At 46.4% G+C, this 25,276-nt stretch overlaps 1 protein-coding gene across 1 annotated transcript in view; it reads left to right on the top strand.

Annotated features, from left to right (window-relative positions):
* The first annotated feature begins 3,029 nt into the window (after positions 1 to 3,029).
* DACT3 (dishevelled binding antagonist of beta catenin 3) overlaps positions 3,030 to 25,276 on the top strand; it is a 35,224-nt gene continuing 12,977 nt past the window's right edge. The window contains exon 1 of the mRNA XM_054998961.1: positions 3,030 to 3,245. Within this exon, the coding sequence (XP_054854936.1) occupies positions 3,030 to 3,245 (216 nt within the window). The remainder of the gene's footprint in view (positions 3,246 to 25,276) is intronic.

The raw sequence follows: 25,276 nt of genomic DNA, 5'->3' as shown, positions 1-25,276 counted from the left end.
GACCCACTTGTCCTCTGTTGGCTGTGGGTTTCCTTAATATTACTGCTTGAGAACATAAAATATAAAACCCTTTCTTATTTATGCCCTAACTGTGATCACATTTTTATTGTAACCCTTTCAAAATGGATTGGAGCTCATTTTTGTGTGCGCAGCTTCTATTTAGTAGTAGCTGGAACAGAATTCAGCCTGCTGTGAGAGCTTTGCAAATTAGTTATGTCTTATGTTTCCGTAGGGCCCGAGACTGGATAGAAGGCCAGCCATAGGCCTGCAGAAATCTTCCTACAGAGCAGCAACGTGCTTTTTAATAGCATCATTATCCGGAGATGGATGTGATTATTCCTTTTTTTGCGCTTTCATTGTAATGTAACTGTGTATATTTTGATGCTACATTTTGGTCTATTTTTGGGAGACAGTGATATATAGACAGTCCCAGGAACGAGTTCCCACCTCACAGCAAGTGACACCCCCCCCTTCCCAATCTTCAGCAACGATGTTGACACAGCACATCAGAACTTGATTTCTGCTATGAGAGATGCTCCCATGTGCAGGGACTTTACTGACCCTTGAGATGTTTAACATTTGAGAAGAGAAACTCAAGAATAAGATGGAAAGCTCCAGTGCCCACTGACGATAATTTGCTCACTTCTGCTGTAAATGCCCCAGACTCCCAGCCACTGATCACGTTGATTTTCACTGTGTAGTCTCTGGGTGTGCAAGGTGGACTATAAATAACAACAAGAACAAAGAGTACATGCTCTAGCCTATGGAAGCTCCACAGCTGATGGAGTCAGTCCACAGATTGACTCCCCAGGGATATTGAGTCTAGGCAGCCATGTTTTTTTCTTCCAGCAAAAAAAAAAAAAGGTGGGGGAATATGTGGCTCCACAAATACTTCTTTGGTGCAAAATAGTAAAGAGTCGAGTAGCACCTTTACGACTGATCAACTTTATTGTAGCATAAGCTTGCATCTGACAAAAAGAGGTATGGTCCTCAAAAACTTATGCTACAATAAAGTTGGTTAGTTTTAAAGGTGCTACTAACCAACTTAAAGGTCTTAAAGGTGATACTAACCAAAGGTGCTACTAACCAACTTTATTATGGCATAAGTTTTCAAGAACCACAGCTCTCTTCGTCAGATGCATCGTCAGCCTTTGAGAACCACAGCTCTCTTCGTCAGATGCATCTGCCGAAGAGAGCTGTGGTTCTCGAAAGCTTATGCCACAATAAAGTTGGTTAGTCTTAGTGGACTCTTTACTCTTTTGCATCTACAGACTAACACGGCTAACTCCTCTGCTTCTTTGGTACAGAAGTTTTTCTGCTCCAGGCCTTGCTCCTTTGCATTTATTGACTTAGAATTAGAGCACAGCTGTCCACCCTCATGGATGCAGCAGAATCTAGTCTACTTCATTGGATGGGGCAAATAATAAATCAATTAGCCTTTGCCAACTCTCAATAGCCTTTTTAAAAAAAAGTGTGTTTCCTTGTGACAGGGAGGGGGTAAGGGAACAGTCCAGATTCTACTGTGTTTGTAGCTGGAGCCTGGTCTTCGGCAGGTTAGAATTCTTCTTCTTTAAGTGTAGGGCTTCTTGTTTTATAATTTACTGGAAAGCAACCCTCTATTTTGGGCGGGCTCCTCTATTGTACAAATGGGTGGAGTTTCTAGGTGCCTGGAGTAGGGGCAAGAACATTACATTTATACCCTCCCTCGCTGGATTCTTGTGAATGCTATGTCTTTGTAAACTTGTGTTTAATTAACCTTATGGCATTGTTTATGGAAATATCCTTGATATTGACTGTAGTAATCTCACACAGGGTAATCCCCCTTGAGTCTCAGTGAGGAAGGTGGACTATAAATGACATAAATAAAATAAAATAAATGAAAACATTTAACAGTTCATGATCCTGTGGCTGGGTCTGGAGGAGATACTATTGAACCAGACCTTTTGATTATCATGTGAAGACATTGCGGTCACTCTAGTGGCCAGGAAGCCACGAAGTTAGCATGAGATGGGAGGAAAGGAAATCGGTTTCGGGTTTTTATTTATCAATGAGATGAGTGGTGGGTGATTGACAGCAGAGGCACACTGCAAGCAGGAGTCTGTGTTGGGTGTGCCTATGCAAAGGTACAAATCAAAATGAACTCAGAAGCCATCGTCTGAGAAGAAGCATGCGGAGCTGAGTCCCCCATAGGTTCCAGGGAAAGGTGCTTGTATATGATATTTGATTGTTATTTATTCTGTATTGCTTGGCCTGGTTGTAACCCGTCCTGAGCCCGCTTGGGGAGGGCGGACTAAATATCTAATATAATAAATAAATACATAACTAGGCGGAATGACTTCAATGGCTTTAAATGATACATTCTGGAAAAATGAATCAAGGGTGTGGCCATTCAAGTAAATACGGACGCGGGAGCCAATGGTGTGTTTGCAGGGCGGGGCTATGCAGATACAGTGGTTTTGGCAAACCAATAGCTTGAATCAGTAGCGCGGCCACGCAAATCCAGGAGAGCACAGTGGCTAAAGTGTCTGGAGGCGTAGCTATGCAGATATTTTCCTTCACGGGCCAATGGATTGGGCCAAGGGCGTGGCCAAACCCGAGAAACCAGGGCAGGCGAGCCAATGGCTTACGATCATGCAAATAGAGCAACAGAAAGGCCAATGGGATTCAACCCGAGCGTGTAAAAGAATACCAACCGGCCGAACTAAGGGGGCGTGACTTTTTAAAACCAAGCGGAATCTGGTGGGCCAATGCCGTTTCTGCAAAAGATATTATGCAAAAGACAGCGAAGGCGAGGGGCCAATGGTTTCAATGGAGGGCGCGGCCATGCAAACGAGGACAGCGCCGAGGGGCCAATGGTCGGCGCGAACGGCGGCGGTGATGCAAATCGGCCCCGGCAGGGTAGCCAATGAGCGCGATTATGCAGATGAGGCGGTGACAGCGCCGGAGCCGCAGCCGCCCGAGCGCGCCGGGGCTGCTTCGCGCTGCGCTTTCGGGAGTCGGGCTGGGAGCCGCCGGTCCGCGGGGCGAAGATGATCCGGGCGTTCTCCTTCCCCGTCAGCCCGGAGCGGAGCCGGCTGCGCGGCTGGCTGGAAGGCACCCTGGCCGGCTTGTGCGAGCTGCATCTGCTGCGGGAGCGCCAGGAGCGCCGAGTGCGGCAGGCGCTGCGCATCGCCGCCGATCCCGCGGCCAAGCAGGGCGATGGCGAGCTCGGAGGCGGCGGGGAGCCGGCGCCGGAGGACCAGCTGGTGAGTGCGCGCCGCGGGCCCCCTTGCAGGGACCCCGCGCCGGGGGAACTGCCCCGCCGAGTGCTGGGATCGGGGGCGGGGAAGGCCAGGCAGAGAGGAGCCCCCGAGAGGGCCACGCTTTCCCGGGAGCAAGCGGCCCCGCTCTTCCCCAGCCAAGCGCGCCTTTGCCGGAGAGGGACCCGCCTGCCTTTCCCTCGCCCCTTGCCAAGCTGCCCGAACTGTAGCGGGGCAGGGGGAGAGGAGCAAGTCTGTGCCCCGGGCGAGGGGTTTTTCCTCTCCCGCAGCTGGGGAAAAGGGGAGAGCTTTTCTGCAGTGCTCTGAATGGGTGGGGGGCTCGCAAAAAGGGAGGAGGGTCGTGCATGGGCGCGCCCCCCTTTGCACCGCGCAGAGGAGTCTCCTCCTTGGGGTCTCGGCCCGGGAATCCGGGTCCCGGTGGGCGAGGAATCGGGCACCTTTGGGTCAGCCCAACGGGGATGGGTGTCGGAGCAGCGGGGACGGATTCCTCAGCCCGGTGGCTGGTGGGCTGCCGCCGGGAGGTTGCAAGAAGTTGTGGGGTCCCTGGGAGAGGTCCTGGCTAAGACGCCTGGGTTCTCTTCCCCAGATGGATAGAGGGGTCTTGGCTAGGACGCCTGGGTTCTCTTCCTCAGATCTATGGAGGGGTTCTGGCTAGGACGCCTGGGTTCTCTTCCCCAGATCTATGGAGGGGTTCTGGCTAGGACGCCTGGGTTCTCTTCCCCAGATCTATGGAGGGGTTCTGGCTAGGACGCCTGGGTTCTCTTCCTCAGATCTATGGAGGGGTTCTGGCTAGGACGCCTGGGTTCTCTTCCTCAGATCTATGGAGGGGTTCTGGCTAGGACGCCTGGGTTCTCTTCCTCAGATCTATGGAGGGGTTCTGGCTAGGACGCCTGGGTTCTCTTCCTCAGATCTATGGAGGGGTTCTGGCTAGGACGCCTGGGTTCTCTTCCTCAGATCTATGGAGGGGTTCTGGCTAGGACGCCTGGGTTCTCTTCCCCAGATCTATGGAGGGGTTCTGGCTAGGACGCCTGGATTCTCTTCCTCAGATCTATGGAGGGGTTCTGGCTAGGACGCCTGGATTCTCTTCCTCAGATCTATGGAGGGGTTCTTCCTCAGATCTATGGGGGGGGGGGTTCTGGCTAGGACGCCTGGGTTCTCTTCCTCAGATCTATGGAGGGGTTCTGGCTAGGACACCTGGGTTCTCTTCCTCAGATCTATGGAGGGGTTCTTCCTCAGATCTATGGGGGGGGGGTTCTGGCTAGGACGCCTGGGTTCTCTTCCTCAGATCTATGGAGGGGTTCTGGCTAGGACACCTGGGTTCTCTTCCTCAGATCTATGGAGGGCCTTTGGGCCATACTTTGGTAGGCTGGACAAAAAGAGGACAGCATCTGGATTCTCCGATGTAGCCACTGCTCAAAAAGGGACAGAGTTTCTTACTTCAGGGGGGCCTGCTCTCTGCTCTCGTTATTATTATTCGTTCATTCCAGGGGGGTAGTTGTGTTCGTTGCTGGCAGCCCAATAAAACTTGAGCCCAGTGGTGCCTTGAAGACTAACATTTATTTCAGTGTTCCTCTCCCCATGCACGTGCCTCTGAATCCTGTTTTTATTTTGCTTTTTAAGAAAAGGAAAACAGGTACTGATGTTTTTCCTAGGGGTGAGTATGGTAGTGATGTAACTTGGGGAACTCTCTGCCACAGGACTAGAAATGGGTCACATAGTCTGAAAAGCTCCAATCATTCACATTTTTGTTTCTGACATGTCTTGATTGCTTGTTCTTATATCTGACAAAGGGAGCTTCATCAGAAAGCTTATAGCTTGGTAGTAAAGAGTCCAGTAGCACCTTTAAGACTAACCAACTTTATTGTAGCTTAAGCTTTCGAGAACCACAGCTCTCGCATCTGATGAAGACAGCAGTGGTTCTCGAAAGCTTATGCTACAATAAACTTGGTTAGTCTTAAAGGTGCTAAGCACTTGAAATTTCAGGTTTGGTGGATGGGTGTCATTGTGCTATTAAAGGCTTGCAGCCAACAGCTATTAGCTCTCACTGATTAATAGAGCCTCCATGTTCATGAGCAATCTCTCTCTAACTGCCTGATAATAAGGCAGGGCCCGGCCATCTGTTTCATGCTGGCCTCAGTTGGGAAACAGCTGCACTAGGCAGGTATTGATCTGACCCAGCACTTCTTACGTCCTGCTGCCTTTGAAAATCTTTTTACATTTCTGATGTACAGATTGAGAAGGAATAAGGGGAAAGGAACAGCTGACATAGGGCAAGACAGTTTCTAGCTGGGCTTGGAATCCCTCAACTTCTTGGTGCATCAGGCTGCTATTCTGAGCGAAGTAGTTTTAGGGGGGGACTGCTAAATCTCTTCTCTCCCGATAGTCTGAATTTTTGGTACATTTTCGGTACAGGCATGTGTATAAACTTTTATATCCTGTCTTCCTGAAGAATCCTGGAAATTGCAGTTTGTTGAGTGGTTAGAGAGACAGAACTATGATTCCTGGGGCTCCTTTAAACTGGATTAAATCTGTAATGTAGGTGCTCCCAATACATTTTGGGAACCAGTACTCTAACCAGAACCTCTTTCCCCATGTCTTTTTCCAGACCTTTTGTTCTGGCCACTGACTGTTCAGTGGGACCAGAGGCAGGGACTTTTCAGTGGTGGCCCCTCACCATTGGAAGACTTCCCCTTCGAGGCTCAGCTACCATCAGTTTTGTAGTCCTTTAGTTACCAGACCAAAACAATATTTTTTTAGACTCAGACTTTTAGTTGAAATACTCTGTCTTATTAAGCTGTTTTATGGATATATCATTTTAGGCTGCTGAATGTTTATTTATTTATTTATTTGATTTATACCCCACCCTCCCCACAGATGGGCTCAGGGCGGCTAACAACATTAACAAATACATTACATGTTTTACTGCTTGTTTTTATGCCCCAGACTTTTTTTTTGATGAATTGTTTTTTATTGATAAGGTGTATGGTGTTTTTTATGATTTTTACTTTTTACTTGACGAGCAGGTCTCTGGAGAGGTGACACATCCATTTTATCAATAAAAGCCTGGCCACCTTACTTTATCCATAGCGGTGGGAAAGGCTTGTGTTTATGCACATCTGCTTCTAATTTGTCAACAAGTATTTTGTGGTGGCAGATCTGTGTGGGATCCCTATAGCCGTGTTTGTGTGGCTAGAGTTGGATTGGCCGGGGCCGTTCCTACAGCCGGACTTAGCTCAACATGCCAGAGACAATGCAGAATCACAGGCTTTGGTGCTGGTTCTTTTGCACTGTGTGGAAGGCTGTCGGATCTGTCGCTCTTCTTGTGTGTCAGAACTAGACACTTAAAAGGCAAATGACAACACCAACCTTGCTGGCGCCATTCCCAGTTTTCATTTTTCTGGAGAGACATGGAGAGCTGCCTGATAGACAGACCTTCTGCTCTGATCGCTGGTTCCTTAGTGGGGCTTGTTCTGTAGCTGAATCCCAGTTGTCTTTTGATGCTGGCTGTGATTAAAAATGCTTATCTTGGTCAGAGATATGGGCAGAGAATGACCTCTAAAAAGCGTAGGTCACAAAAATGTATAAAACCCTGGATGGTCTGGGTAGGCTAGAAAAAAAGTCTTTTTCTTGATGCTAAAACTTTTCACACAATGCGTAATTATGGAATTCACTGTCATGGGATGTTGGCACAGAAATAATCAGGAGTCATGTGGGCTCTTAAAGACTACGCTTTTATTCCAGAGTGTGTTTCTGTGCACTACAGAGCGCCTCCTTGGTGAGATGCATGCCGAGGGTCCTCACTAGAAAGGCATTTATAGATGAGGTTTGGGTTAGATAGTGTTAAAAAAGGATTAGAGACTTCTCGTGATGGAACTTCCACGTTCAGGGGCAGTGTATCTTGGAATGCCCAATGCCAGGGCAGGCAGTTGCCGTTGTATCTTGCCTGTATTATTTCTCCGATATTGGTCACTGTTGGAAACATGATGCTGTACTTGATGGATCTTTCGTCTGTTCTGGCAAAACTCCTCTTAGGGAGGCGGCTACATTACAGCTGTTGTGAACAGCAGAGAAAGTCATGGAGGACAAGGCGAAAGATTGGTGGGCATTTGAACAGGTGAGGTCATTTGGCATGACCTGGGAGCTACCTTGTGGAGAGCAAAACTTTAAGCCTTTACAAAACCCAGGGCTTTTTTTCAGCCAGAATGCGGTGGAACGGAGTTCCGTCACCTCTTGAAAATGGTCACATGCGTGGAGGGCGATCTAAACTCGGCACGGAGGGCGATCTAAACTCCCCTCTGTCTAGACATCAGGGGGTGGGGCCACCAGCCATGTGACCATTTTCGCTGAGGGAAGTTTAAATTTTAAAAAACTCCTCCCCTTGTTCCAGTTGACTCAAAGTGATATCATTACGCAGTCCTGGAAGCGTGCATGCACTTTGTACATGCACATGTGGTACCAGGGGCACCACCTCCCACCAGGAGTTGGCAACACCCTGAGCTCCACCACCTCTTTTTCCAGAAAAAAAGCCCTGACAAAACCTGTCCCACCAGGTGCAAAAATGCGCACTGAGAGATGTCCATTCTGCATACACTCAGAAGCCGTCTACTCCGGTCAACCTAAGGGAGGCAAGAAACAAAAGTCCACCCGTTTTTTATTGAAGTTTTCTTCTGGGATGTTTGGAAAGAGCTGATACAAACAGTTCAAGTAGTACACTATAACGACTTGGGTCCTCCTGGGCATTAAGAATTGGCCAGAGTGCCCTTTTCTAAGGTAATGCCCTTCCTTGCTCGATGCAACAGATTGTGGGGGAGTTGCTCCTTTTTTGCCTTCTTGACATGGGGATGAAGGGAGAGTAGCCACCGACGGATTGTTGCTCCTTGTGTGAAAATGGTGCTTTAACCGGACCAGTGTTTTTGGACGGGGCAAGACAAAATGTCCTAACAGACGTGCTGATCGTTCATCTATGGTCAATAAACACCACCAAATAGGGTTGCCAGCTCTTTCCAGGCACACATCTGAGAAGAGGACGACCCCACCAAAGGTTCAAGACAGGCTCAGCCCACTCACCTTGGGGTGAGGGAAGTGGGGTCAAGGGGTGGAGCCTATGTGCCGCAGGACAGGAATCACTTATTCACTTATGGGCCGGCGAATAGTGAAGGTGGGAAGATTTGTATCATCGGGCTTTTTGGAATATCTTTATTTGCAGTTCCTCATTCTATATTCTCTAATGCAAGCGCATATACTGATGATACTTGAAAATGCTGCGCGCCCCAGAATAAGCTTTGGAACAGTACAGATCATGCGTTCCTCGACCTCTGGAGAGTCTTTTTGAGGGAAGGGGCCAGAGGCGAGAGAATGGCCCAGATACGGATCTGTCGCTGTCAAAGGGGGGAATCCCTTAGGTCTAATTGCTGCAGCCCCCTCCATGATTAAGAAATGCTTACTTCTGAGGGTAGCGGCCCATATTTTGTGGCCCGCTGATGAAACGGCTGCTCGTCTGTGGTTAAGCATGAAATATTCATGCCGAGAAAGAACTGTGTTTTATTTATTTATTTTAAATCAAGATTTTTCCAAGTTAAAAATAAAGCCAATGGCAATCGTATAGCCCACAGAGTCTAGAATTTTGCGTTCAGAGTGTGAGATAGGGTTGCCAGCTCCAAGTTGGGAAATTACTGGAGATCTGGGGGTGAAACCTGGAGAAAGTGGGGTTTGGGGAGGGAAAGGACCTTGGCATGGCATAATTCCATAGTGTCTGCCCCCCAAAGTAGCCATTTTCTCCAGGGGAACTGATCTCTGGCCTGGAGACCAGTTGTAATTCCAGGAGATCTCCAGCCACTACCTGGAGGCTGGCAAACCTAGTGTGAGAGGAATAAACTGGGCTAGTTTGGCAAGACTTTCTTAATTCTGACTGCGGTTCCCCCCCCCCTTAGAGGGGTGTGTGTGTGTGTGTGTGTGTGTGTGTGTAAAGAGAAGGAAGGAAGGTGGTAAAGAAGGAAGAGTGGCTCTGTTTTGTAAAAGGAGAGAGATGGGGGACCCAGTATGCTTAGAAGCTCATTTATTTCCCCAGTCTCCTGGAAGCCACCATATAATTGGCAACTGCTTCTGAACATGTGCAGAGAACACTGCTTTCCCCATGATTTCTGGTCCCTCTAACAGATGTTGGATTGAGGAGTTAGCAGACTGGAATATTTGTGGACGAACGGCCGCCACAAATCTCTCAGTCTCTTCCTGCTTCCAATAAAGCTTACCCAGGTATTTTACTGATTTTAATAAAAGATTTTGCTTCATTTCTCTCTTTCTCTACAAAAAAAAAATCACCCTATCTGATTTAATTAAACTCACTGGCACATTTATGAAACTGCTGTCAAAAATCCCAGCAAGCGTGTTTTGGCGAGGGGATTAGCGGAGCGGAGCAAGCAAGAGTCAGCCAATGAAGGTTTCTGCTTTGCATATTAATATGCTGTGTATGTGCGCGTGCATATAGTACCTCTCACACACAATTTCTAAAGGGGGAGGGGGCTTGAAGTTTTTGCATGCGCCTTGTTTGATCGATGATAGCGCACCAGAGTCAACGATTTCCCTGTATCTGGTAACAAAAGTGCTAAGAAGGGCAGATTCTATAATAGTTCCTAAAATACTGAGTTTTTTGGGAGGGCTGCTTCAGAGTCTCCTTGAACTTGTTCAAGAGGTGTGAGGTCATAGCCTCTTGCCAAAATCAGAGGCTCTTAACTTTCTTCTATCTGTGATCCTGGGGTAAGCAATTGTTTACAAGGTTGTATCCACCAGTGGTGGAAATCGCAAGTTCTCTGAAGACACATAGGCCATTTCCGAACACGTTGAATAATGCACTTTCAATGCACTTTAGCAATCCTTTGGAACTGGATTTTTTGTTCCACACATGGAAAAGCAGTTCCAAATGTTCACTAAAGAGTATTGAAAGTGGATTATCCAACGTGTGTGGAAGCAGCCATAGTGACCTGTGAACAACCTTTCAGTGGAGTTATGTGTCTGCATGTTACAGGGAAGACCAAAAAAAAAAAAATCAGTCCCACAGCAGGGCTTTTTTCCAGCTGGAACGTGGTGGGACGGAGTTCTGGAACCTCTTGAAAATGGTCACATGGCCGGTGGCCCCGCCCCCTGATCTCCAGACAGAGGGGAGTTTAGATTGCCCTCCGCGCCACTGGCACGGAGGGCAATCTAAACTCCCCTCTGTCTGGAGATCAGGGGGTGGAGCCACCAGCCATGTGACCATTTTCGCCAAGGGTGATTTAAACGTTAAAAAACTCCCCCCTTGTTCCAGCTGACCCAAAGTGACGTCACTGTGCAGTCCTGGGAGCGTGCGCGCACTTTGCGTGCGTGCATGTGATACCAGGGGCACCACCTCCCACCAGGACCACCCTTGGTCCCTTTCCCCCCTTTACTCCCGGCTTCCACCCTTCTTTCCATAAGGCCTATCTCCAAGCCCAATGACTTTTCTCATTTTAGCCATCTTTGCTCCTAGGCCTCAACTCTTTGTATCTCCCTCTCCATCCCGATAACAACATGCACCCACCCAATCCTTTCCTTTCATACTTCTTGCAGAAGTTGCATTGTTTGTGAACATTCCATCACTTACCTATTCTCCTTGAGCACGTCGACTTAATTCATGAAGGCTGAAGAAGCTTCGCCAGTGGAGATGTGTCTGTGGGCTGACAGGTGACAGGCAGCCGATTGCACATGATTTGTGTATAAATATCTTGGTAGCTGCATCACCAGACGGGACTAGGAATCCTTTGTCTGCACACAATGTCTTCTCTGTCCAGTGGACAGTGTTCAATACAAGCAAAGTCTCCACTGTTCCTCATTTCTAAAAAGCTGCCCGCTTCTTGTCTCTAATAGGATGCACTTGGCTACTTCTGGTGCAGGACTGCCTCCCTCCTCCTCCTGCAGTGGCCTTGTTGGTGTCTTCGGAGCATTCACAGGGGAAATCCAAGAGTCTATGAGGGGTCAGGCAGAGCAGAGCCGGTGGCTACTAACAGGGCTGTTAAGAGCCAGCATGGGCCCCACACTGTTAGGCCACTGAGCCCCCCGGATCACATGAAAACGGCTTTCTCAGCTGCATCGGCCTCCAGAGTGACCAGGGACCTTGGAACTGAGCCTCCTACTTCTTAGTAGCCTTGCCAACTAGACTGGACTTTGTAGCCAAGGTGTTTCCGCCCAAGTTGGGAAATTCCTGGAGATTTTGGGGGTGGAGCCTAGAGAGGGTGTGGTTTGGGGAGGGGAGGGGCCTCAGCGGGAGTATAATGCCGTAGAGTTTACCCTACAGAGCAGCCATTTTCTCCAGGGGAACTGGTCTCTGTTGCCTGGAGATCAGTTGTAATTCCAGGAGATCTCCAGCTACCACCTGGAGGCTGGCAACCCTATTCCAAGAGGAAGAGTTGGATTTCTTGGCTTGCGTTTCTTGCCAGTTCTGAAGAACTGTCTCCTCCCATGCAATCCAGTTTACTGGTTGGATTGCCTGCGTCTCAAGCCCTGCTCTCTGTGCCTTCGCAGGTGAGGCAGGTGGCGACTGGAGACAGGGCATTTTCTGTGATGGCACCTTGCTTTCGGAATGCCCTCCCCCTTGACGCTCGCCTGGCATCTGTTTTATTTTCTTTTAGGTGCCAGGACAAAACGCAGCTTTTTACCCAGGCTTTTGATTAGAGGTTTTATTGCAGCAGCTTCTTAATAGCCTGCTTTCATTTCATAGATAGTTTGGCGTAGTGGTTAAGAGCGCGGGACTCTAATCTGGAGAGCTGGGTTTGATTTCCCCACTCCTCCACTTGAAGCCAGCTGGGGGACCTTGGGTCAGTCACAGCTCTCTCAGAGCTCTCTCAGTCTCACCCACCTCACAGGGTGTTTTGTTGCGGGGATAATAATAACGTACTTTGTAAACCGCTCTGAGTGGGCATTAAGTTGTCTGGAAGGGCAGTATATAAATCGAACGTTATTGTTATTATTATAGACAGCTTTTATGCTGTTTAAGTCATTGGCTGGTTTTATTTATTTATTTATTTACGTCATTTATAGTTCTCTTTTCTCCCTGAGACTCAAGGTGGATTACACAGTGGGGGTCAATACAGTCAATATCAAAGATATTTCAACAAATATGTAAGGGGGTATAGACATGAAAATTTGCAGAGATTGAAAAACCGCCCAAAATCCGAATCAGAGCTGAAGAAATGTTGAAACAGAACATAAGCAATTCCATGACTGACATTTTAAACAACAGAGTTGCAAGCTGCCTCGACCGCGACCGAAGAGGTGGCCTAGAAATATCCCAAATACTTGCAGCCCCTTCTTACATGCCCAGGGAAATGCCAATTGTCACCTTGGGGCCAGGAAGCAATTTTCCCCAGGCCAGTTGGGCTAGGGATCCTGACAGTGTTTTGCCATCTTCTGGGCATGGAGCAGGGGTCCCTGGAGGTGTAGGGGGGAAGGGGAGGTAGTTGTGAATTTCCTGCATTGTGTAGGGGGTTGGACTAGATGACCCTGGAGGTCCCTTCCAACCCTATGATTCTATGAAATAAATATAGAAAAAGTCAAGCGGTGTTTGGATGCCAGCCCTGTCTCCTGAGAAGTCCTACCAGTCCTGCTCCCCAATCGCTCACTGAAACAGGATGGATATTTTGAGAAGCGGAGTGGTTTATCTTAGCAGACTTCCTTATTTAATGTGTTCTTATTGTAGACTTATTGATTGCAGGCAGAATGCGAATGGGAGGGAAATGTGATTCTAAATATCAGGGGATTGCTGTGTTTTGATTTCTGATGTTGTAAACCATGCTGAGTCTGTATTGAGCGGAAGAAACTGGGTTCCTAGTGCCATAAAGCGAGCACTAGATTTATGCCACCTCTCCAATAATGTGTTTGAATTCAGTATCTCCCCGAATGCTAACTACAAAAATTGCATTGAAAAGTGGCAGACCAGCAGTACAAAACATCAATAAAACAGACCTTGCTGGACAGCACAACAATGTTGAAAACAAGTTAATGTTTTGCCAAGCCCCTATCTCATAATCCTAATAATGCTTATCTCTGAAAAATCCCATTGCAATTAGAAAACATTTCAGTAAGTCTTCCCAGTTGACACACAATAACCACATAACAGATCTAAAAGTAAGACCCTAAAATATTTCAGAGGGCCAGCATAGACCAATTGTTCTCACAATGTCTCCTAAGGTCATAAATCCAGTGAACAATTCAAGGCTCAAAGCATTAGTTAACGTGGAGTCTCTCTGTCGCATCTCTGCCTGATTAAGCGCCTAGCCGCCTTATCATCCTGTGCTGGGGAATGGGTAATTTCACCACGTCTCTGTGATAGGGTCATTCAATCTTCCCTGACGCAGAGAGGCCACAGAATGAACCACCCAGAAAAAGAGGCTGCCTGTTGTATCTCTGCATGCACAATTGTTCTGCGCTCACTTTCCTGCAATCAGGAGGCCTGCTCAGGGCACAAAAGGTGGGCTCTTGCCCACTATACAAATAAAAACTGTTCCGCTGTTAAAGAGTTTTGTGAAATGATGAAAACAAAATTGAGCCGGTCCACCGGGAGTTGTATCCTGCATGCTTTCATTAAACCCTTTCTATTGTGAGTGTGCACATGTGCAAAAATGCACATATACGCCCTCTTGCCTTCTCTCTGCCTCCACTATAGAATCAGGGTGTAATATCAGCTTGGACTTGCTTATTTGGAATGTCAAGGCTCAGATCCAGAATATGCGAAGTAACAGCAGAGAGCCACTGAGCATGCACTAAGTACATTTTGTTCTCCAGCAACTGAACTGCATACCCTGTGCAGTTTTGACTTCCAGGGAGCCATTCGGAAGACTTCTCCCCTGGCTCCTTGAACGATTGCCTGGAATTGCTGTTTTCTGACAGGGAAGACCCGACTTTTAATGCAAGGTGGGTGCTGGAGTCTTGCTTTGGAGCAGAAATTGCGTTCAGTGTGTGCTCATGAGCCTTGGTGTCATCTTTCCTTGTTGCATATTCCAAGGCTGAACCCCAGCTTTAAAAACATTTTCAAAGGCTGAGTTCTCACTCAAAGGACATGAGTGCTTGCCAAATAGCAGAGACGTGCTCTCCCCCCCCCCATTTAAAAAAGAAGACACCCTGTTATCCTAACTCCTGGAATGGTTCCCTTTCCAAGAGAATCAGAGAAGCCCTCCCCGCTTGCAGTTGTGCAAAAGTCACTGCACCCATCATGCTTCCTGATGAGTAGTACCAGTACAGAGAGAGTCAATAGCCAAAGAATATATCGTGACGTACTAACTAAACAGTAATCAATTTTCAAATATAAATGTCTTATTATTTGTAATAAATATTTTCTTGTTCACACGGACTGCCTTCAATATATATCATTACACACAAATGCTCCTAGCATTTCTTGACGTCTGCATTATCAGTACATGAATGGCTGTCTTCTAGAACTTGAAATTGACGTCAGCTCTTCAACCATCTTTGATAAAGAACAGGAACGGGATTAAGAAAGTGAACCGGTCCACCCGCCAGATGGTCCTTCCATCTACACCCTTTGTGCTGTACTTGGCATTTCTCCTATGAACTTTATCTTTTGAATTGTTGCTGAATATGCCTTATCTTGCCTTATTAGCACTTTATGATTGTTCATAGGACTTTATGGCTGGTTCCGCACACGTTGGATAATGCACTTCCAATCCTCTTTAGAGATCATTTGGAACTGAATTTTTCATGTGTGAAACAAAAAATCCACTTCCAAACAATAGCTAAAGTGCATTGAAAGTGCATTATCCAATGTGTGCGGAATCAGCCAGAGTTTACGTATGCACTAGCACTTTTTGTACAGCCATTGTGGGCGGGAAATTGCTTGTATATATATATATATATATATATATATATATATATATATATATATATATATATATATTGTATATATCATTGCTTGTAATGATATATATTGAAGGCAGTCCGTGTGTACAAGAAAATATTTATTACAAATAATAAGACATTTATATTGGAAAATTGATTATCGTTTAGTTAGTACATCACGATATATTCTTTGGCTCCTGATTAGTAGTGGCAACTCGTGCAGACACACAGCAAGAAGCCTCTAAGGGAGGGTAACTCTTCTATCTCTGCACTGGAAGTGTTCAAAATGCTCTCACCCCATGCAGAGAGGCAGCAGGCCCACCCCCCATTGGAAGGCCAAAGCAGTGAGTCATGCAAAGACCATTGGCAGCCTTCCTCTACAGCTGAAGACACTGAACTCCTAAACAGCCTCCTCATGGTGCAAGTTTTGGGAACTACTGATAACCACTAAACACCACTCCTCTTCTCATAGATGGCAGAAAGAGAGAGAGAGAGAGTCCTAAGGCTTTGTTTGCTTTACAATTCAGGCCACCATTCCAGCATTCCCTTGCTGAGTCAAAATCCTTGGTCCCCGCAGTCGGAGCTGAGTCATCTCGCTCTGCCGCTGATGTCTGGTGGACTTCTTGTCTGCGGGTGTGTTTGCCTGCTAGATCTTTGCTTGCTCTTCCGGGCTCTGATGTCACCACCTTGTCATTCCACAGCCCCACAGGCTCTCTGCAAGATTGTGGGGGCATGTGAGTGTGCCGCTTGACTTTGACAGAAGCTGCCAAAACATGAATACGTTACTTGGGCATTTAAATTTCCTCTGCTGAAATTTTGATTTGCGGGCTCCTTTGGGGTGGCAGTTTCAAGGGCTGATGGCGTTATAAAAAGCTCCTTTAAAAGGAGAGAGAGAGAGAGGCATAGAAACTTGGGGCAAGCCTTGCTCTGCCACAGTTTCCATGTATCCCCTTCGATGATGGTCTGGTGGCTGTGTGAATGATCTGCGATCCAGGATACCTGTTTGAATTTCATCATAGCTGCAAACTCACAAGGTGGTCTTAGGCAAGACTCTCCCTTAGTATCTGTCCCCCCCACCCCCCATCTTCAACATTAGGATTTGAGTCCAGTGGTACCTTAGAGACCAACAAGATTTTCAGATCAAGACGGGTAGTCTGTAGCAGTAGAAAAGAGCAAGAGTCCAGTAGCACCTATATGACTAACAAAATCTGTGGTAGGGTTTGAGCTTTCGTGAGCCACAGCTCGCTCACAAAAATGCACTTTACCTCAAATTTTGTTAATCTTAAGCTTTTGAGCATCCTTTCTTCTTCTTCTCCCTGTCTGAAAGCTTACAATCTGAACAATGTATTGGTCTCTAAGATGCTACTGGACTCAAATCCTACTGTTCTACTGCAGACCAACACAGCTACCCACCTAAAACCACCCATCACTGGCCTTCCTTGCAAGTCTGTTGTTAGAATTACAGCAATGATACCTTTAATCAGGGCTTTTTTTCAGCCAGAACACGGTGGGACGGAGTTCCGGCACCTCTTGAAAATGGTCACATGGTCGGTGGCCCCGCCCCCTGATCTTCAGGCAGAGGAGAGTTGAGATTGCCCTTCCCTCTGTCTGGAGATCAGGCAGCCATGTGACCACTTTCGCCGAGGGTGATTTAAACTTTAAAAAACTCCCCCCTTGTCCCAGCTGACCCAAAGTGACGTCGTTGTGCGGTCCTGAGTTCCACCACCTCTTTCCCCAGAAAAAAAGCCCTGCATTTAACAAATGCTGTACAGATGTTGTTTATCCTTCTGAGTTCTTGAAAGACCAGCTGAGTCAGAGGGGAAAGAGAAGCGAAGGTTGAGTAAATACAATAAAACCGGAGAAACTTCTCTGTCTGGAGGAGGAAATGGGATCAATGTGGAAACGTGGAGCTTGGTGAGTGATGCAGGCTAGGGGAGGGGTAATGGCAGGTATTGTGAAGATGCGTCCGGGAGCAGACAAAGCGGTGGGATAGAGTTGAGCAATTTGGAGGGGGGGAGGGAGTTAATTAGGGTAAAGATAATTAGGGTAAAGGCAGGCCGCATTCCAAAGGGTCAAAAAGCAGTTATTGCTGCTAGATTTCAGAAGCCCAAATCAGCGCGTAAGAAGGGTCTGTTCCCTTGTCTATAATGGTCTCGAACCTCCAGATACTTTACCTGCATATTTAAAGTCCACGACGATACCTCGATACCAAGATATGTTCTTGGCTGCTAGATTGACTGCTGTATTAATTCCAGAAATGAAAGGCCGCTTTTTGAGAACTCCCTTTTCAGAACGTAGGCGTTTGTGCAATACAGGGAAGATAGGCACTTTGGCTCATCTAGTTATTGAATGTCCAAATTTCAGTGAGGAGAGACAAAGATGGATTACTCCAATACTTGGGAAGAATGAGCTCACCCAAGTCTCTCTTTTCTTTTACAAGATAAGGGCCCATACATTACCAGGCCACGGGCATCCTACCCTTTAGTAATCCAGTCTAAAATTTTGTGATTGGAATGAGATTCTTTTATTATTATTATTGGTAATAGTAGCGGTAGTATTTTGGGTTTTCTCTGTCAGTGTGGGATCAGGCTCAAGACTATGGCCGAAAGAGCGGTACTGGAAAAGGAAAGAAAGGGTAAAGGCAGGAAAGGGTTAACTTGGATTGCGGACTTGGGAATAAAGTCTCAGAAAACTAAGCAAGGTTTCAGGGAGGCTGGTAGCAGCCCTAAGGGCCTGAGGCCTTGCTTGGCCGTTCCTGTCACACTTGATTGTAACATCCTTGGGGCAGGGACCCAAGGACCCCTCACGTGCGTACTGAGATGGCACAACAGAAACCCCGCCTGCTAACAACCTCAGAGTGATGGAGAGGGGGAGGGGTCAATTCAGTGGACTTAAGACTGGAGTAACGTTGCTTAGGATTGCACTGAAAGATCACGTAATGTGGGTTATTACTCCCTGGTCTCCCATTAACCTCTCTGTTGAAGACCCAGTCAAGGAGCGGGGATTCTGATCCATATTCTCTGATCTGTGAATGTAGAGCCTGGTGTGGGTGAACTCTTTTGCCAAGGCAGAATGCAGGTATGATCTTGAGCATGGGTGATACTAATCAGGTTAGAGGCTGCAGGTAATATTTTTTATTAGGCCCAGCCAAAATATCAGAAAGAACTGTGCAGGTTGAGTTCTGCAGAACTCGTTAGGCTGGAGGTTAATAATAATAATAATAATTATTATTATTATTTATATTATTATTATATTCCGCCCTTCAGGACAACTTAATGCCCACGTAGAGTGGTTTACAAATTGTGTCATTATTATCCTCATGACAATCACTCTGTGAGGTGGGTGGGGCTGAGAGAGCTCTGAGAGAGCTGTGGCTGACCCAAGGTCACCCAGCTGGCTTCAAGCGGAGGAGTAGGGAATCAAACCTGGCTGTCCAGATTAGAGTCCTGCCGCTCTTAACCAGTACACCAAATTGGCTCTGAATGAGGAATTATGCCTAATTTTAGATGAACTAATCAGGAGAAAAGTGTTTGTGATACAACACACACTTGCAATACCTTTTGGTGCTCTTACTCAGAGTGAATAAAAGAAGTTCAGATTTCTGTAATCCGGCAGAATTTACATTTCTTATTGTCCTATTGATTGCATCAATTTACAATTTACACTGTGTCATCTGCCTTGAGTCTAAGTGTGAAAGGCAGACTATAAATAACATAAATTAATAAAAATAAATGTTTTCTTCCTGTTCCCGCCCTTTAATTCATATTATTGTATATTGAGATTAACAGCTCTTTATTATGATAAACATCTTCACTGAAAACTGGAAGCAGACAGACTGAAGCCTCAAGCTCAACAGTAACCAATTTATACTTGTAGAAACCACACCCAATCGTACAACAACCAATACAATGTAAGCACTAAGCAGCTAGAACCCTTAGTTTGCACAAACTATACACAAGTATCTATTTTTCAGCACAGCGATTGGCTACAACAGTTCTGATTGGCCGTGCCAGCACCCAAACACCAATAGCTTTGTAGGCCTCAGGAGCCTTTGTTCTCCTCAAGCAATACATAACAGATAACTTGCCCTGAAATTACACTATTGTTTTGTGACTATATGAGGTTAAAGGTAAAAGGTAAAGGTGCAAGCACCGAGTCATTACTGACCCATGGGGGGGACAGGGATGTTGCATCACGACGTTTTAATAATAATATGAGGTTGTTCTGGATTAATTAATCTGAGAGTAGAATTCTGTGTGTCACTGAATACTGAAGGGTGGGTGGAAGATGAAGCCCTCTTGTTTGCTTACCTAAAACTGCTACAATTGTTCTTGACTTTTGCAAATGTAGAGAGAGGGTCCCAGTTGTAGAGCAATAGGAGGCCTCCTTTGCAAAATTCAAAGGTACCCAAAATAGAAGAGCGATAATTGCACTGGTCCAACTCATCTTCCTTCCCCCTGCTAAATCAAGATATGGGAGTATTTTTCTTGTGACCAACACCAAACAGTGCGATTAATTTTTTTTTTAAGAGAAAACACACACACACACCCAGCAACACCTTTTTTTGCTTTTACTTAGCAAAATGAGATCGAGTGGATTGCTAATGGATGGTCCGATTTCTCTCCGCCCTCTGTCTGCATTGTTATTTTGGATTTATAGCTAGAGGTGTGTGTTTTGTTCTGTAAAGCTTCCCTGATAGGAAGAGCAGAAGGAGGGAATTGGGTTAGGCAGAGGTGGGAGGCCCAAAAGACCCCCTCATAAAAAGCTCTAAATTCTCCTAACACTTCCTCTCCCCTGCAATTGATCTCTCCCTATTATTTCTCTTCACAAAATATTTCAAGGAAAGAACCAGTTTGTTCCTGAATGTTTGGGGGACACGTGAACAGCAGCCAGCCAATTTAGCAAAACTCCGAAGAAGTAAACCCTGACTTTCAGCTGGAGTTCTCAGCCTCCACCTCAAGTGGGAATCATTTTATCACCTCTAGCGTTGATGCTGGAAGCCAGAGTTTGCTCTTGGTTGTATACATAGTGATACTTAATGAGAACTAGTTACCTCCTCTTAACACACATCACTCCTTGGCCCTCTCGCATTCAGCACAGTTAAAGGATGGGTTTCCTTCCACCTGCCAATGTGCTTTCTGAGAAGGGAGGGCATTGAGTTCAAGTTCGCTTTTAGTGAAATTATGGAAGCCTAGAATTAGCCCCCCTCCACAACATATATTTGTGTGTGGAATTCTGGAAATTCAGTGTATGTAAAACGCTCTAGTGTTGGTGGCAAGAACTGGAATTTCACTCAAAAGCACACTCCCGTAGCTCAAATATTACTTTTCTCAATCCTTAAAAACCTTGACAAATAAATTCATTTTATTTCTAGTGAAACTTGCTGACCAGTTCATCAAGAATGGACACAAATTTGGAATGTGGAAATGTCTCAGCTTTTAAACTCTGGCTTTGCAACTGGCTTCAAAGTCCAGAGGTCAAATGTTGCCAGCTCTTCAGTCCAATCCTATGCAAGTTTGCTCAAAAGTAAATCCCAGCAAGTTCAGTAGGGCTTACTCCTATATAAATAAACCCCCAAAGGAGCCCTGTGGCACCTTAAGGCTGTCTATTGTTGTGTAACTAGAACCCATCAGTTGCTTGGCTTGGGTCCACCATTACCATCAGAGAATGCAAGGAGGATAAAAAGCATATCGAAGTCTGGGGGGAAAAAATCTTGGATTTCTCTTGGCTGTTGAGCAGAAGTCTGTTGTGATTCTGTGGAAGCGAAGTGGTCTTTGCAACACGTTTAGTTGTTCTAAGAAGGCCACTATCAATCCACAATGTTGTGTACTTCTCTACAAAATTGGCTCCATCAGACTCTTAGTCTTCTGGCCTTTCTTCGAAGGGCCACACCTGCTCTATACCAGGGCACCTTTAAAAGGTATTGTTTGCATAATTTAAGCTGAAAAATAACATCCTATTCACATCATATAGAAGAGATTATAATAGTCGGGGGGGGGGGGAGAATTGGAAATGGATTCTCTGTCTCCATCTGAAAAGGCACCAAAGGGTGTTCTGTTCTTTTGTTCCTTGGAGGGCACTTCCCTGACATGAGCCGGATGGGGGTTCACTGTTTAGGTTCTCAGCTTGGGGGAGGGATCAGCTGCATAGATAGATATTTGAGTGACAGCAGCATTTTGCTGAGCCACCAGCACCCCCCTTCCAGAAAGAGATGACGCAGCCGCAATCACCCATGCACGGGTCATATATGTAGGCTTGATTACTACAGTGCATTGACATGGGGCTGCCCTTGGTAAGAGGTGGGAGTCTCAGACTGGTGCAGAATGCGGCACCAGCCAAACTGCAGTATACAGAAGAACTGGAGAAGAGGCAAGTAATGTTTATATCTATTCTGGGTGGAGGTTTAATTTTTATTTATTTATTTATTTTCTTTGGATTTCTATTCCACCCTCCCCACGAAGGACTCAGGGCAGATTACAACATTTTCAAAACACATTAAAATTAATTTATACAATTAAAACCATAAATTGATTTTTTAAAAACTTCACACACACAAATATACATTCAGATAGTGGCAATCAATAGCAGCAGACACAGCTCGAAAATATAAGGTGGTCGACAACCCTAGTAGGGAGGGATTCAGATTTGATTCTTCATTTTGTCGCCTGGTGGAGGGCAAACCCGACCTCAGCCATACGCCTGGCGGAACATCTCTGTCTTACAGGCCCGGTGAAATGCTAACACATCCTGCCAGGCCCTGGTCCCATTGGACAGAGAGTTCCACTAGGCTGGAGCCAGGACCGAGAATGCCCCGGCTCTGACTGAGGTCAGGCGGGCCTCCTTGGGGCCAGGGATCACCAATAGATGTTTCTCTCCCGATCAGAGCGTCCTCTGGGGCACGTATGGGGAGAGGCAGTCTTGCAGATATGCTGGTCCCAGTCCGCATAGGTCAATACCAAAAGGGTATTGTAAGTCAATACCAAATTGTAGGTCAATTGTAGGTCCATACCAAAAGGGAGGCCCTCCTTCTGTTTTCACTTTTTTGCCTCTCCCTCCCTCATGCACACTGCAGTCCTCAGCCGGTGATGTCTTCTTTGGTGGGCCCCCCCATCAGCCAGAGATGGAGGTCTCGCACTGGGGTCTGCCGAAGATGATAGTGGCATTTTCAAGCAACTTGCTTTTGTGCATGTGTGTTTTCTGGCACATCCAGATTAATTTAGTTCAGGGAGCCAAATAAATTTCCATGTCACGCCAGCTCTCCAGACCTGATCTCCGAGCTCCAGGTAGGGAAAGGGCTGGAAAAGGAACAAAAGAATCTCTTTCTTTTTCTAATTATACACACGCATACACGAGGATAAGACAGCAAGCTCTGCAGAAGAAGCTGGAGCAGGGGAGACGGCTTCTAAAAATAGCCGGGGCAAAAAACCCAGTCTCTGGTATAAGGCCCCAATTGCCAACTGAGGTATTATCTGCCCCTGGACGTTATTTTGGGGGGATGTTTATGGCTCTCTGCAAGGTTTTCATTAGGGAGCTTTTCTCTGGGATTCTTCAGTGCTGTAGAGCATGAAGTGTTTAGACTCCAAAATATTTTACAAGGGAAAAATTTTAGCTCAGCCTCAGGAGTGCCTTCCTTCTCCTGTACCCATATTGGGATGCAATGAATTCCATATTTACATAGTGCATTTTTAAAAAATGCTAGGCATTTATGGGGCCAGCGAGTTGAACACGTATCTTCCAGTTTTTTTGGTTTATCTGACACCCTAACCTGGCTTGTCTTTTTAAAATTTAGCCTTGATTTTTGCCTCTTTCTGTTTGGAGAAACAAGCTTCTTTACAATACACAAACCTGTGCATAATGCACTGGTGTCCCCCCCCCCCTATAGCTGCATAACATATCCATCTACTTGACAGGAAATGGTGGAGAACACAGGATTAAATCAGAAAATTATTTTGCATAATTTCCCTGTTGTGCAGTTTCCCAGCTGTAAGATGAAATGCCTCAGAAATATTGGGAATGGGTCTTAGCAACGCATCCTTCTGATTCCATTCCCTTTCTCATCTTTCTGGCCTTTGTCAGTTGGCTTCCTTTGCAGGATGGAGTGCTAGAGACCTGTACCATCGATCCACTGTGTGCTAACTCAGAACGGAGTCTTACAGATTTCAACAGGCCTTATTTCCAGATAAATGTGCCTTGTGGAAGGAAGGATCCAGAGGAGTTAGCCGTGTAAGTCTGTAGTTGCAAAATAGTAAAAAGTCCAGTAGCACCTTTAAGACTAACCAATCTGACGAGGCATCTGACGAAGAGAGCTGTGGTTCTCGAAAGCTTATGCCTCAATAAAGTTGGTTAGTCTTAAAGGGGCTACTGGACTTTTTACTATTTTGGAAGGAAGTTTCAGGTGGGTAGCCATGTTGATTTGCAGTAGAAGAGGAAGATGCAAGTTCCAACACCTCAAAGACCAACAAGATTTCCAGGGTCCTTGATCCTTGAAAACCTATTCCCTGGAACAGGTCTTTTTTTCTGGGAAAAGTGGTGGTGGAACTCAGTGGGTTGCCCTTGAAGAAAATGGTCACATGGCTGGTGGCCCCGCCCCCTGATCTCCAGACAGAGGGGAGTTGAGATTGCCCTCTGTGCCGCAGAGCGTCAGAGCGGCGCGGAGGGCAATCTCAACTCCCCTCTGTCTGGAGATCAGGGGGCGGGGCCACCAGCCATGTGACCATTTTCAAGAGGTTCGGGAACTCCGTTCCACCACGTTCCAGCTGAAAAAAAGCCCTGCCCTGGAAATCTTGTTGGTTTTTAAGTTGCTACTGTACTCGAATCTTGCTCTTATGGAGGAAAGAAAACTATTTTTAAATCCTACAGGCTGAGAAGGAAAAAATAAGAGATGTGGGAATCCAACATGCTCTTGGTATGCTAGGCTGCTTCTACTCTGCCTGCATTTAACCAAATACATATTCACTCGCCTTGACAGATCTTGGCCGATTCCAGACGACTAACCTGAAGGCACTGCATGCCGCCATGTTCCGGATCTCGACGGGTATTGCGTTTTCTCGCGCGAGTTTAGCGCGACATCGCGCCAAACTCGCGCGAGGAAACACGATATTTCGTGTTTTCCCCGTCGTGATCTGGAACATGGCGGCATGCAGCGCCTTCAGGTTAGTCGTCTGGAATCGGCCCTGGTCTCGGCTTTTGATTCTGATCGAGTGGCCAGTGTTTTTGTTCAGCCCCTGATCCTGTGTTTTTAATAGCTACAAAACAGGTAGGAATTTAGCTGGTGAATCTTTTCCCTGGGATGGTAGGAAAGCATCCCATAATTTGGGCTAAGACTGTAGGATGTGATAAGGACAGTGCCTAGTTTTAGATTCATTGCGGGAACTCTGGTTTCTCTCTGTTCTTAAATGTAGATTGTATGAAAAGTGTACAGTTTAGATACCGTTGCCAATTTTGGATTAGACAATTCCTGGAGATTTGGGGGTGGAGCCCAGGGACAGTGGGGTTTGGAGGGAGGGGGGGATGTCTGCAGGATGTAATGTGATAGAACCCACCCTCCAAAGCAGCCATTTTCTGCAGGGGAACTGATTTTCGCAGCCTGCGATCGGTTTTCATTCCTAGCGATCTTCAGGCCTCACCTAGAAACTGGCAACCTTAAAAGTGGACCAGAACTGGAGGGGTAAGGCTGGTTGGATTTACACGGATCTTGATTTTAATTCAGTGATCGTTGTGAAATCCCCCCTCCCCAAAAGTGGGGTTGGGAAAACGAGCCTGCATGAGGGTATAGGAAAACAGAACACACATGAAATCTTTGTGCCGTTCGTTGTATCCTTTTTTGAGCACAGGAAAACAGACACAACTGTTCAAGCACCGTTTTCCTCCAGAGGAACACAGATTTTCCAGGCCCCTTCCCCCTCCTTCTTGGCATTGAGTTGGGGGGCCGTCGGCTCCTGCAGCCTGGATGCGAATGGACTCTTTCATTAGCACAAGCACGGAAGCGAAACCAGTGCATTTGTGGTGATTGTGTGTTGCTAAAGCTCCCTTGCTGCCGGTGCTCAGTGCTTCCTGTGGGTGGAGGCACTGGTGCAAAAATTTAATGTCCTGGAGGAAACAAATCTCTCCTTTCATGGAAAAACAAAAACCACAAACCAACCATAAGTATTCAT

This window comes from Eublepharis macularius, chromosome 15 (genome assembly GCF_028583425.1).
Source record: "Eublepharis macularius isolate TG4126 chromosome 15, MPM_Emac_v1.0, whole genome shotgun sequence".
NCBI classification, from domain to species: Eukaryota; Metazoa; Chordata; class Lepidosauria; order Squamata; family Eublepharidae; genus Eublepharis; species Eublepharis macularius.
Note: the sequence above shows the minus strand (reverse complement) of the source record. Positions and strands in the feature narration are given on the sequence as shown.